Source organism: Aulonocara sp. 'chitande type north' Nkhata Bay, linkage group LG3 (genome assembly GCF_057382095.1).
Source record: "Aulonocara sp. 'chitande type north' Nkhata Bay isolate Kocher_YH1m ecotype deep benthic linkage group LG3, A_spYH_male_GT1.1, whole genome shotgun sequence".
NCBI lineage: Eukaryota > Metazoa > Chordata > Actinopteri > Cichliformes > Cichlidae > Aulonocara > Aulonocara sp. 'chitande type north' Nkhata Bay.
This window is the reverse complement of record NC_141346.1, coordinates 29,933,227-29,945,209: the sequence shown is the minus strand read 5'-3', so window position 1 is coordinate 29,945,209 and position 11,983 is coordinate 29,933,227. Positions and strand designations below refer to the sequence as shown.

Sequence of the window (11,983 nt, the reverse complement as noted above, 5' to 3'; positions counted from 1 at the left end):
CCACACTCTTTGCAGAGATGGTGCGCAGCGGAACTGCTTCCGGGTACCGCGTTGCGTAATCCACCAGGACTAACACAAAGCGGTAGCCGCGTGCACTCCGGTGAAACGGCCCGATGAGGTCCATGCCGATGCGCTCAAACGGGACCTCAATGAGGGGGAGAGGGCGCAGCGGCGCCTTCGGTATGGCCGGCTGGTTAACAAGTTGGCAGTCCGGGCAGGACGCGCACCAGCGGCGCACATCCGCTCGGATGCCCGGCCAATAAAATCGGGCCGTTATTCGCTCCAGAGTTTTCTCGTAGCCCATATGCCCTGCCATGGGGTTATAGTGGGTCGCCTGGAAAAGCGTTTCCCGGCGGCCCTGCGGCACCAACAACTGGGTGTGTGTTTCCTCGGTCTGAGTGTCACGACTCACTCGATATAACCGGTCGTTTAATAAGACGAAACGCGGGTAGGTCTGCGCGGCCTCAGGGCGCACCACGTGACCATCAATAGCCATCACTTGGTCAAAGGCTGAGCGTAGGGTGCCGTCACGAGACTGCTCCAGTGGGAAATCACCCATGGGGGACACTTCCGGGGCCGGCGGGACGTCCCGTGAGGGACCCGCCGGCTCCTCCCCCCCGGAGTCGGTGTCGGACGACCCCGCGTCACCGCTGAATGCCGCGCACACGCTACACCCCGCTTCCGGTCGTGATCGCACCCCCGCATACTGCCCCAGTAGCTGATGAAACCCCGGCCAATTGGTACCCAGAATCAGGGGGTGCGACAGGCGCGGGCTAACCGCCGCCGTTACTCTATGCATTTTGCCCTTATACTTTAATAACAGCGGCACTATGGGATACCTGTGAACGTCACCATGCACACACCTCACCTCCACCCATTCTGCCTCCAGCAATGCCCCGGGGCGAACCAAGCTTTGGTGTACGAGGGTCTGCGTGCAGCCCGTGTCCACCAACGCCTGGCGTATACCCCCTCGAGTCCTTACCGGAATACTGTATGTCCCTCCTGGACCGGGGGAGGGTGCTGGGGCGCCAGCAACACGAAACACCTGCCCCACTTCCATAAGCGGACAATCCCTCCTCAGGTGCCCCGGCTGCCCGCACTTCCAACACTCCGGCCCCGGCGTCTGTGCTGCTCTCCGTGGCTCGGGGGCGGCTCCACCTGGCTCGGCTGCCCTGGACGGCACCAACGCCGCGAAAGGGTTAGTGGGGCTCAGCGCCGGCAGCCGCTCTGCCTGCCCTGGTGCCGGCACACGGCGTCTCGGGGCCGGCACTGGGGCCTGTTTGTTCGGCCTCCGTCCGGCGTCCCCGGGTTCCCCTGCTCCAGCGGCAAGGTGGTCTTCCGCTAGCGTCACCGCTACCTCCAGGCTTGCGGGCCGGTGGCACCGGACCCATCTCGCCGTCTCCGCTGGCAATCCCTCCGTGAACTGCTCCAGCACCACCTTGTCCACCAGCTTCGTCTCGCCCTCCGATGCTCCCGGTTGCAGCCAGCGCACCGCCGCATCGCGCAGCTGCCGGGCCCAGGCGAATGGTCGGTCTGTTGTAGCCAGCCGACAGGCCCGGAACCGCCGGCGATGGTCTTCGGCGGTGAGCCCCAGCCTGTCCACCACCGCCCGGCTCACGTCCGGGAAGCTGCTCCTCGACGCCGGAGGCAGACTCAGGGCCGCTGATTGTGCCTCCCCAGACAGCAGGGGGAGCAGCCGCGGAGCCCACTCCTCCCGCGGCCATTGGCAAGCCTCCGCCGTGGCACGGAAGGTCTCCAAAAAAACTTGTGGGTCGTCCCCGTCCCCCATCCGGGGCACCGACACCGACAGCGGCGAGGGCTTCGGCGTGGCAGCGGCCCCGACCAGCCGTTCCAGAACTTGCGTCTGTCGGTCCGTCTGCTCCCGCAGCGCGGCCAGGTGGGCACGCTGGTCGGCCGCCTGATCCCGGCTCATCGTCGCCATCTCCGCCAGCATCTGCGCCAAGAATTGCAGAGGCTGGGCGGGTGGCGTGGCCTGTGGGTCGGACATTTCCCCACCGGCACTGTCCTGGGTTTCGGCACCACTTGTAGAGTACACCCAGCACAGACACACGCACACACAGGCAGGTATAGCCAACTTCCACGTTTATTGATATATTTGTATTTTGACAGCTGACTCAGTCGCACCGTCTGACAGCTCGAGCCCAGCTGATCTCCCTTGGCCGCTCCTCCTCGTCTCACTATAAACACAGCGGAGGAGACCATCATTAGTCCATAAACAATATCAGCTGTTCTTACCAGCCTCGCGGCGCCGCCCCGTTGAGCCTTCCGCTCCACTCCTCCCCTGCAGCTGCGCCCGGGGCCACGCCTCCGCCACATATATATATGTGTGTGTGTGTGTATATATATATATATATATGTGTATATGTATGTGTGTATATATATGTTATATATATATATATGTATATGTATGTGTATATATATGTATGTGTATATATATATATGTATGTATATATATGTATGTATATGTATATATGTATATATATACATACATACATACATACATACATACATACTAGGGGTGCAACGATACACAAAATTCACGGTTCGATATTTTTTCGATACAAAATAAAATGTTCATGCCTTTTTAATTTGTCATTTATTAAAATTATAAATATATATTTTAACTCAAAAGTACAGTTTTTAAATTTAACCCTAACCCTTGTGCGTGTTTTTTATTTTGACAGCGAATGCGCACCTGCGGACCACTTATGTGCACCCCTGGTTATTTAGCTCGTCATATTGCAGCCACAGAAATTATTTTGTCCATGAAACCATAAAGCTGCACTTTCTTTTTGCCTTATAGTCTGATTTGTCATAACTTTTCCGTTTTGTGGTAAGCTTTTCTTTGGCTGTCACTTCTTCACCCTGACCTGTCTTATTTGGCTCAGCAGAACTAAAATATATATCTGTCTGTGAAGGTCATCGTAGTCAAATATATATCCTGCTGCTTTTACACACGCTCTCACATAAGCTCAGCGATTCTCTGCGCGATCAACCTCTCACATGTTTAAGCTTGCTGCCGGAGATTTCACTTGTCATGTTTGCATAGTAAGCTACCAATTAATAAGACGATGTCAGAGAAATTGGTGCACAAATTATCATCAGACAGATCAGTGCTGTCGCTCTCTATACACAGTTCGCGCGATTGCAAAGTGAAAGCAAAAAAAACACTGTCAATATGTGACATATTGTGTGTGTGTGTGTGTGTGTGTGTGTGTGTGTGTGTGTGTGTGTGTGTGTGTGTATATGTATATTTATTAGGGGTGCAACAATACTTGTATTGATATTGAACCGTTCGATACAGCGCTTTTGGTTCCGTACGCATATGTATCGAACAATACGAAAATTATAATTTATTTCATCAACTTTTCTTCTGACGATGCTGTCTGTGTTGAGCGCTCAGTGGATCTGCGATTGACAGTGCAGCCTAGGCTCAGTAGTCGAACGCAGATTCACTGAGCACAGGGCAAGCTAGCGAGACAGAAGTTAAGCTCTCCTTGAAAGATGGCAAATGTTGCAAGGAGATGTTGCAAATGTCCCCCACCCTCATTCAGATCTGGCGTTTGGAACTATTTTGGTTTTTATGTGACGTATGACCCTGAAGGTAAGCGCATCATGGACAAAAGTAAAACAGTATGTTGGATGTGCCACGCAATGCTCAATTACATTGGTGGGAGCTAGTGTGTTAGCGCAGTTAGCTCGTTAACATGTTGGCCGTCCAGCCCCACGCACGGGGCGATCGGCGGTAGCTCGTTAACGGAGATTTGCCGTGTTGTGGCGTTAAGGTCATTTCAATGAGATTAATGCTGACAGCACTAGTGGGAACACAACGAATATGACTGCACATTTACGCCGACATCATCCTAGTGCAAAGACAAGTGGAAGCAGACAAAAACAACAAGCACGCATGCTACAAACTTTACCTGAGTCATTTAGACAGCCGTTAGCACATGATTCTCCTTATGGGGACCTGATATGTTTAATATGCTGCTGAGAATATAGCCAAGAAGAAGCGTATAGTATAGCTTTTATTTTGGAAAGAGCCATTTCTCTGTAATAAACTCTTTTCCAAAGATGAGTGATTTCTCAATCAGATAGATTTATTTTTTATTAAATAATTCAAATTCAAATTCAAATTTTATTTGTCACGTACACAGTCATACACAGTACGATATGTAGTGAAATGCTTGGACAACTGCTCGTGACCTAAAGAAAACAAAAAAGGAAAAGGCTATGAATAAGATAGGAAATAAATATGAAAAATTAAAAAGGGTAAATTTAACTAGGAAGGAATAAAATATAAATTAAGGTTAAAAATGAAATAACTGTCCAACACAAATTAGAATGAAGGGTAAATTTAACTGGGAAGAATAAGATAAAGATAAATATATAAATTAAAGTTGAAAATAAAATAACTGTACAACAAAATACACAATACACAATATAGAACTATATAAGAATGTATGAAGAAATCTAAATATAAATAAATATATACACAATAACAGCAGCTGTACAAGTATTAACCGGAAATGAAGAATATAGTGACCAGTGTTGTGCAAAACCAAAGTCCAGAAAGTCCAGTGTGTGTGTAAGAACTATATGTGTGGGTCAGTACTGTGTGGTGGTGTGATTGAGAGACCGTATCGCCTGCAGGAAGAAGCTCCTCCTCAGTCTCTCTGTGTTGGTCTTCAGGGAGCGGAATCGCTTTCCTGACCTCAACAGAGAGAACAGTCTGTTGTTGGGATGGCTGAGGTCCTTCACGATCTTCCTGGCCTTGGTCCAGCACCGCCTGCTGTAGATTGAGTGCAGGTCAGGGAGCTCGGAGCGGATGGTGCGCTCAGCTGACCGCACAACCCTCTGTTTTATTACTTTGTTGTTTCAGCAACATTAAATTTAAAAACTGTACTTTTGAGTTTATTTGTGTGTGTGTGTGTGTGTGTGTGTGTGTGTGTGTGTGTGTGTGTGTGTGTGTGTGTGTGTGTATATATGTATATACATAATATTTTTTTTGTTTTTTTTACTCATGGGGATGCGCATGATCTGAATTACACAATGTATCATCTGTACTTTTTGTAGGTTTCGTAGTTTCATAACGTTGTTGTTATGTTAACGTAATGTTTTGGTTCTTTGTCATTATACAAAAGGGGGAAAGCATGGTGAAACCTCGGCACATTGATGACCTCAACAAAAATCACCCAACACCAGCTAATACAGATGGGCCAGTTGTGATCCCCATGGAAAAGACTTTTACTACTATGAAGCTACCCAGAAGATGCCGGCGCACTGACACTGGGGACAGGTTTACCTGTGATCACTGTGAAAAGTCTTTTACTCAGAAAAACAGCTTAAAAAAACATCAGCTCATCCACACTGGAGTTAAAGCATTCAGCTGTGATCAGTGTGGAAAGTCTTTTACTTACATGAAGGGTTTGAAACGTCATCAACTCATCCACACTGGCATTAAACGATTTGTCTGTGATCATTGTGAAAAGGCTTTTACTTATAAGTGTGCCTTAAAAAAACATCAGCACATTCACACTGGTGCTAAACCATTTGTCTGTGATCAGTGTGGCAAGACTTTTGCTCACGTGGATAGTTTAAAAACTCATGGCCTCATCCACACTGGTGCTAAACCATTTATCTGTGATCAGTGTGGAAACACTTTTGCTCGTAAGGAGAGTTTAAAACGTCATCGACTCATCCATGCTGGAATTAAGTCATTTGTCTGTGATCAGTGTGGAATGGCTTTTACTCGTAATAGCAGCTTAAAACAACATCAGCTCACCCACACTGGCATTAAACCATTCAGCTGTGATCAGTGTGGAAAGGCTTTTTCTCATAATGGCAGCTTAAAACAACATCAGCTCACCCACACTGGATTTAAACCATTTTGTTGTGATCAGTGTGGAATGGCTTTTACTGTTAATGGCAGCTTAAAAAAACATCAGCTCACCCACACTGGATTTAAAGCATTTCGCTGTGATCTGTGTGGAAAGTTTTTTACTCAGGATGGCAGCTTAAAAAAACATCAGCTCATCCACACTGGATTTAAAGCATTCAGTTGTGATCAGTGTGGAAAGTGTTTTAATCAGAATGGCAACTTAAAAAAACATCAGCTCACCCACACTAGAGTCAAAGCATTCAGCTGTGATCAGTGTGGAAAGTGTTTTTCTCAGAATGGCACCTTAAAAAGACATCAGCTCATCCACACTGGAGTTAAACCATTCAACTGTGATCAGTGTGGGAATTCTTTTAGTCACAGGAGTTCCTTGAAAGAACATCAGCTCGTCCACAATGGCACTAAACTATTTGTCTGTGGTCAATGTGGAAAGGCTTTTACTTACATGAGGGTTTTAAAAACTCATCAGCTCGTCCACACTGGTGTTAAACCATTTGTCTGTGATCTTTGTGGAAAGGCTTTTCCTGACATTTGGGTTTTAAAAAAACATAAACTCATTCACACTGGTACTAAACCATTTGTCTGTGGTCAGTGTGGAAAGGCTTTCGGTCGCATAGATACTTTAAAACATCATGAACTAATCCACACTGAAGTTAAATAGTTTTTATATCGTCAGTGCTGAAAGGTTTTTACTTGTGTCAATATATTTAAAAAGCATCAGATTATTCATAATGGAATTAAAGCGTTTGTCATCAGTGTAGAAAGTTTTACTCAGATTAGATTCTTAAATTTGCATAAGCTTATCTATGCTGGAGTTAAACACTGTCATTGTGCATAGTGTTGACATTCTTTTGCTAGGTTTTGTCATCTAAAAGAAAAATCCCAATCTCACCAACTATTAAACCGCTGAAATATGAGGAGTATGGAAAGTCTTTTATCCATAACACAAACATATTAAGGATCAGCAAACCCATACTGTGTGTCCTTTTGGAGACGGTGAGAAGCACAGAGGATCTGAACAAATCTGCTGAATGCTAGGTCAAACTTCGAAAGCTTGAGATCAGGCTTCACAGAATTCAGCTTTAATAATTGCCATCAGAGGCAAGAAAGAATACATGTGTGTAAATGAGAGGGAGACAGGTGTAACAGTGGTCAAAGGACACTTGGCAAAGGATGATGAAGATGGAGCTACCAGGCAGAATGAAAAGGTCTTGCGACTTTTACCTTTGCCATAAAAAATGTTTTAGTAGGATGTACATATTGATTGTAACAGTACTTAAATCTGTAAGTATTCTAACATGAATTGCTTGCAGTGAAGGATAGGAGGGTTAACAATTAGAAAAAGTGCTGTAGCTTTATTCTTGCTGTAGTATGTAGTTTCTCCATGTGGTGGAACATGTCCTTTTGTCTGTGAAGGTTCTCAGTCATCCAGGTCATCATAGTCAAAGGAGCTTGCAAAGAAAAGCGTCTGGACTTCTTTAAGTTACTTGAAGACGTTTCACCTCTCATCCGAGAAGCTTCTTCAGTTCTAAGGTCAAATGGTGGAGAGTCCCAGATATAAACCTAGTGGGAGTATCGCCCCACAGAGGGACATCAGGAGGTCCTTTTGGCATCCAGCATGTAAGAAGACTTTCTTTGAATTGTTCATGTTACTTTCTTACATGTTCTAATTTTTAATCAAACTGTTTAATAAAGAGCAGCAGAGTCCTTTCAGAAACTCCTGATTGTTGTTTCATAAATCTAATGGCTCTTTACTAGAAACCTAAATTAAAGTCATTAAGAGGCCACTGATGCAGCAAGGCTTAGAAATCTATGTACACATAATAAAAATTTACTGTTCAGTAAAGATTGAATTGAGGAAAAGGTTGTCATGTTAATATAATGCAAAAAATGTTGACTTTATCTGTTCTGTGCAAACATCTGTGAACTTGCAGACCAAACATTACCATCATGTGATCACAAGGAGAAGCAAAACGTCTGCACAGACTACGTTCTTGGTCAATCTGAAAGGCCTGTTGATGTTTACTTGGCTGTTCATCATGAGATAATTAGTGAAGTAAATGCTGTGCTGTTTCTGTTGTAACTTGCCCATGTGAAATGTGTTTTAAATGGTCTCTGTTGTCCTAAAAATGATGAGTCGGTTTAGCTGCATGAAGAGAAAATGAAACCTGTAATTTTTATGTTGTATTGCAAATATTATTGTATTTCATCAATTTGTGTCATTTTAACTGGGAAGTATGTGTAAAATTAAGTGTATCCTATAAGTATTTAGATATATAAAAGATATGATGTATCTTTCTTATTTTCTGTGAACTTACTTATACATTACTTAAAAGTTATGTCAGTATAGTAATTTCTTTGTTCTCTGTAAGAAAATGACTTTCTATCCCTTTATCTATTCTCACACTGAAAACGCTACATGCAGATGAACATAATCCCTTTGTTGTAGTTTACCTACCATTAAGTATTTGTGGATAAATATAATTATATGCAATTTCAAAAAAGAATTGAAATTGCATATAATTACAGTGGAATTATACCATTTATCACAGGACCACACACAACCCCACACGTGCATTTCAAATCCCCTGCAACTGTATTGTCATGTGCCATGTGTGGTAAAACACATTATTGTAGTGTACATTATTTTCACCATTTCTCACCAGTTATATCACAGTGGGTTTTCCAGATCTCGTACCAAATGATATACCAGCCTTTAGAAGACAGTGGTGTCTGACAGTCAAGTCACTGTAGAGCTGTACAAGCTCAGGGGTCCTCTCATGGGCAATGTGCATGACACAAAAGAACAATATCAATTTTGCCAAAATTTGGAAAATCAAAGTACCACATGAAAGAATAAATGCACCTATGAAAGAGCAAGTATCACAGCTCTGGAGTTTTCTTGTTTACCATGCAGACACAACATTTTAATTCCTTTTTCCATTAAACAACATTTGCTTCTGCTCTCCTCAGGTGTGCTGGATTAGATCCATATGCAGTCTTCTGTACTGGATTGTAAAAATTGCTCTTTATGAGTTTATAAACAGGTTATCAAAGAGCGAATTTTTCAAATGGAAAAAACACACAAATGTGGTGGCAAAAAAACGAGGATCAGTTCTTGCCCACTTTTAATAACTTTATTGTGCATACGTTTTATGGAAGGAGCCCCACCTTGAGTATCAAACCATCAGCCAAAGAACTTGCGACTCTCCTCAAATTGGCTGCAATGTGAACATCCACCTGTCTCTACAGGCTCTTGTTATTCGATGGCTACTTGATAGAAACATATGATAACGAAGGTGTAGAAAGATTCAGAAGATTCAAATTTTCTGTAGATAAAATGAATAGTGCATTTATTATGAGGAAAAAGTTTCAGAAAACCTAAAGCTGCAGTTGCAGTTATGACTTGCAAATGTTAAAATATATTTTTTTACAATCCCACTACTTCTCACATGCGTGTTCTGGGGAGCTTGCAGGAGTGCTCACAGACATATTCAATCTGTCCTTGGCCCACACTGTGGTACCGGCCTGCTTCAAATCCACCTCCATCGTCCCGATACCCAAAAACTCCAACCCATCTTGCCTCAATGATTACCGCCCAGTAGCACTCACCCCCATCATGACTAAGTGCTTAGAGCAGCTGGTCCTAGCACACTTCAAATCCTGTCTCCCCCCCACCCTGGACCCCCACCAATTCGCATACCGCCGGAACAGGAGCACAGAGGATGCAGTCTCCATCGCACTGCACTCTGTCCTCTCACACCTGGACAACAACAACACCTACGCCAGAATGCTGTTTATAGACTTCAGTTCAGCATTCAATACAATCCACCCCTCACAACTCATCAGGAAACTGACAGACCTGGGTATCAGTTCCCTCATCTGCAAATGGTTACTGGACTTCCTGACCAACCGCCCCCAACATGTCCGGCTGGATAACCGCTGCTCATCTACCATCACAATGAACACCGGTGTACCACAAGGCTGTGTGAGGAGCCCTTTCCTCTACTCCCTCTTCACCCACGACTGCAGACCTGCTGATGGTTCCAACACCATCATTAAGTTTGCAGATGACACCACGGTGATTGGCCTCATCAGTGACAACGATGAGGCCGCCTACAGGGAGGAGGTGGATCGTCTGGCTGAGTGGTGCGACAGAAACAACCTGCTGCTTAACACCGAGAAGACCAAGGAGCTCATCGTGGACTACAGGAGGAATGCTGAGCCACATCCACCCATCCACATTAAGGGGACGGCTGTGGAGCGTGTGAGCAGCTTCAAGTTCCTGGGAGTCCACATCTCCGAGGATCTCACCTGGACGACCAACTGCTCCAAGCTGGTCAAGAAGGCTCACCAGCGCCTCTTCTTCTTGAGGACTCTGAGGAAGAACCACCTGTCCTCAGACATCCTGGTGAACTTCTATCGCTGCACCATCGAGAGCATCCTGACCAACTGTATAACAGTCTGGTACGGGAACTGCTCTGCCTCGGACCGGAAGGCGTTGCAGAGGGTCGTGAAAACTGCCCAGCGCATTGCCGGAGCACCACTTCCTGCCATAAAAGACATCTACAGGAAGCGGTGTCTGAAAAGGGCTGGGAAAATCATCAAAGACCCCAGTCACCCATTACATGGACTCTTCACCCTCCTGCCCTCTGGGAGGCGCCACAGGAGCCTCTGGACTAAGACCACCAGGTACCGGAACAGCTTCTTCCCCACAGCTGTCAGACTCCTGAACTCTGCCTCCTGACATCTGACCCACGTTAAACTCATGGACTGAACATACACACACCCACAATGGACAACTGTACCCTCAAACACAATAATAACATGGACTGAACCACCACTCACAACCACTAGCACTTTATATAGCCTCTGTAGAAACTATCTACACCCTCACTTATCTTAACTGCACTACTGTATAGCTTTGTGTAAATAATCATTCTGTACATTCGATAATCTTTAATCCTACAACTGTTTACAACTTGCATAGTTCCCATTTCTGTATAGCTGTATATCCCAGATTCTGTAAAGTTATTTATTTCATATTCTGTATAGTTTTTCATATTTATATCCTGTTCATATCCTGTACATAGCTTGTACTCACTACAGCCTGTACATACTTATAGTTATAGAATATTCACAACATACTTCATACCGTGTACATTATAACATAATAGACCCATTTCTGTAATATACTCACATATCTATATTATTGCTAATATATATTGTAATATATCTATATCACTAAAGCACTTCTGGATGGATGCAAACTGCATTTCGTTGCCCTGTACCTGTGCATGTGCAATGACAATAAAGTTGAATTCTATTCTATTCTATTCTATTCTAAGCAAGAGCTCTACCCTTTGAGCTAATCCCCCTTGGGTATATGGTTGGGTTAAAAATTTACCTGGAAAGTACATTTAGGAAATAATTGATGAAGCTATCATTGATAAATTGATGAATGTTAAATCATTTTAAATGTTATGCAGTATCTGGTTTGAAGTGGGTGGGGAGCTGAGTAAAGAAATGAAATCAGTAATTAAACAAAAGGTCAAGGGAATGGTACAGGGAAATGAGACTTTTGTTTTCAATAAGAATAAGTATCAGTAGAACATGTTTTATTGTTCTGTTCCAGTTGGTGGCGGTAATACACCAGAAACGTTAGTTGCCAACCCCCATCAAACAAGAAAAAAAAGAAGTAGTGCGCATGTACAGAGCAGAAACTAGGCTTAAGAAAGAAAGAAAGAGTATAACCACAGTCATCATACTTATTGTATCCCATGGGCTCCTTTATGTTTTGTTTTTTTTTCAAGCCGGCTTAAGGCAAAGGTAGTGTGGCTGTGCCGAGCTTCCTTACTGCTATCTAGCGATGACCATACAAATCTTTCTGAAGCATTGAAGCTTGTGTTAAAAAATAGTTCATCACTACAAACGTTTCAACCAATGACTGTAGAAAACATGGACGACGTGGCAGCACCTCCTCCCACTGTGCAAAAATGAAGCCAAAAATCAATGCCAAAAAGCATTTAACGATAGTTACGGTCAGAGTATCTGTTAAGATGT

The 11,983-nt window shown here is 44.3% G+C and overlaps 1 protein-coding gene across 1 annotated transcript; it reads left to right on the top strand.

The window, feature by feature from the left end:
* Positions 1–847: 847 nt before the first annotated feature.
* On the top strand, positions 848–9,807 carry LOC147335079 (uncharacterized). The gene is made up of 2 exons (XM_086275911.1): positions 848–1,583; positions 5,166–9,807. The coding sequence occupies exon 2, from the start codon at positions 5,175–5,177 to the stop codon at positions 6,579–6,581; it is 1,407 nt and encodes a 468-aa protein (XP_086132037.1). The 5' UTR covers positions 848–1,583; positions 5,166–5,174; the 3' UTR covers positions 6,582–9,807.
* Positions 9,808–11,983: the final 2,176 nt, after the last annotated feature.

Excerpts from the sequence above, each read along its gene's own strand:
- LOC147335079 (XM_086275911.1), top strand. The coding sequence starts at position 5,175 with ATGGTGAAACCTCGGCACATTGATGACCTCAACAAAAATCACCCAACA.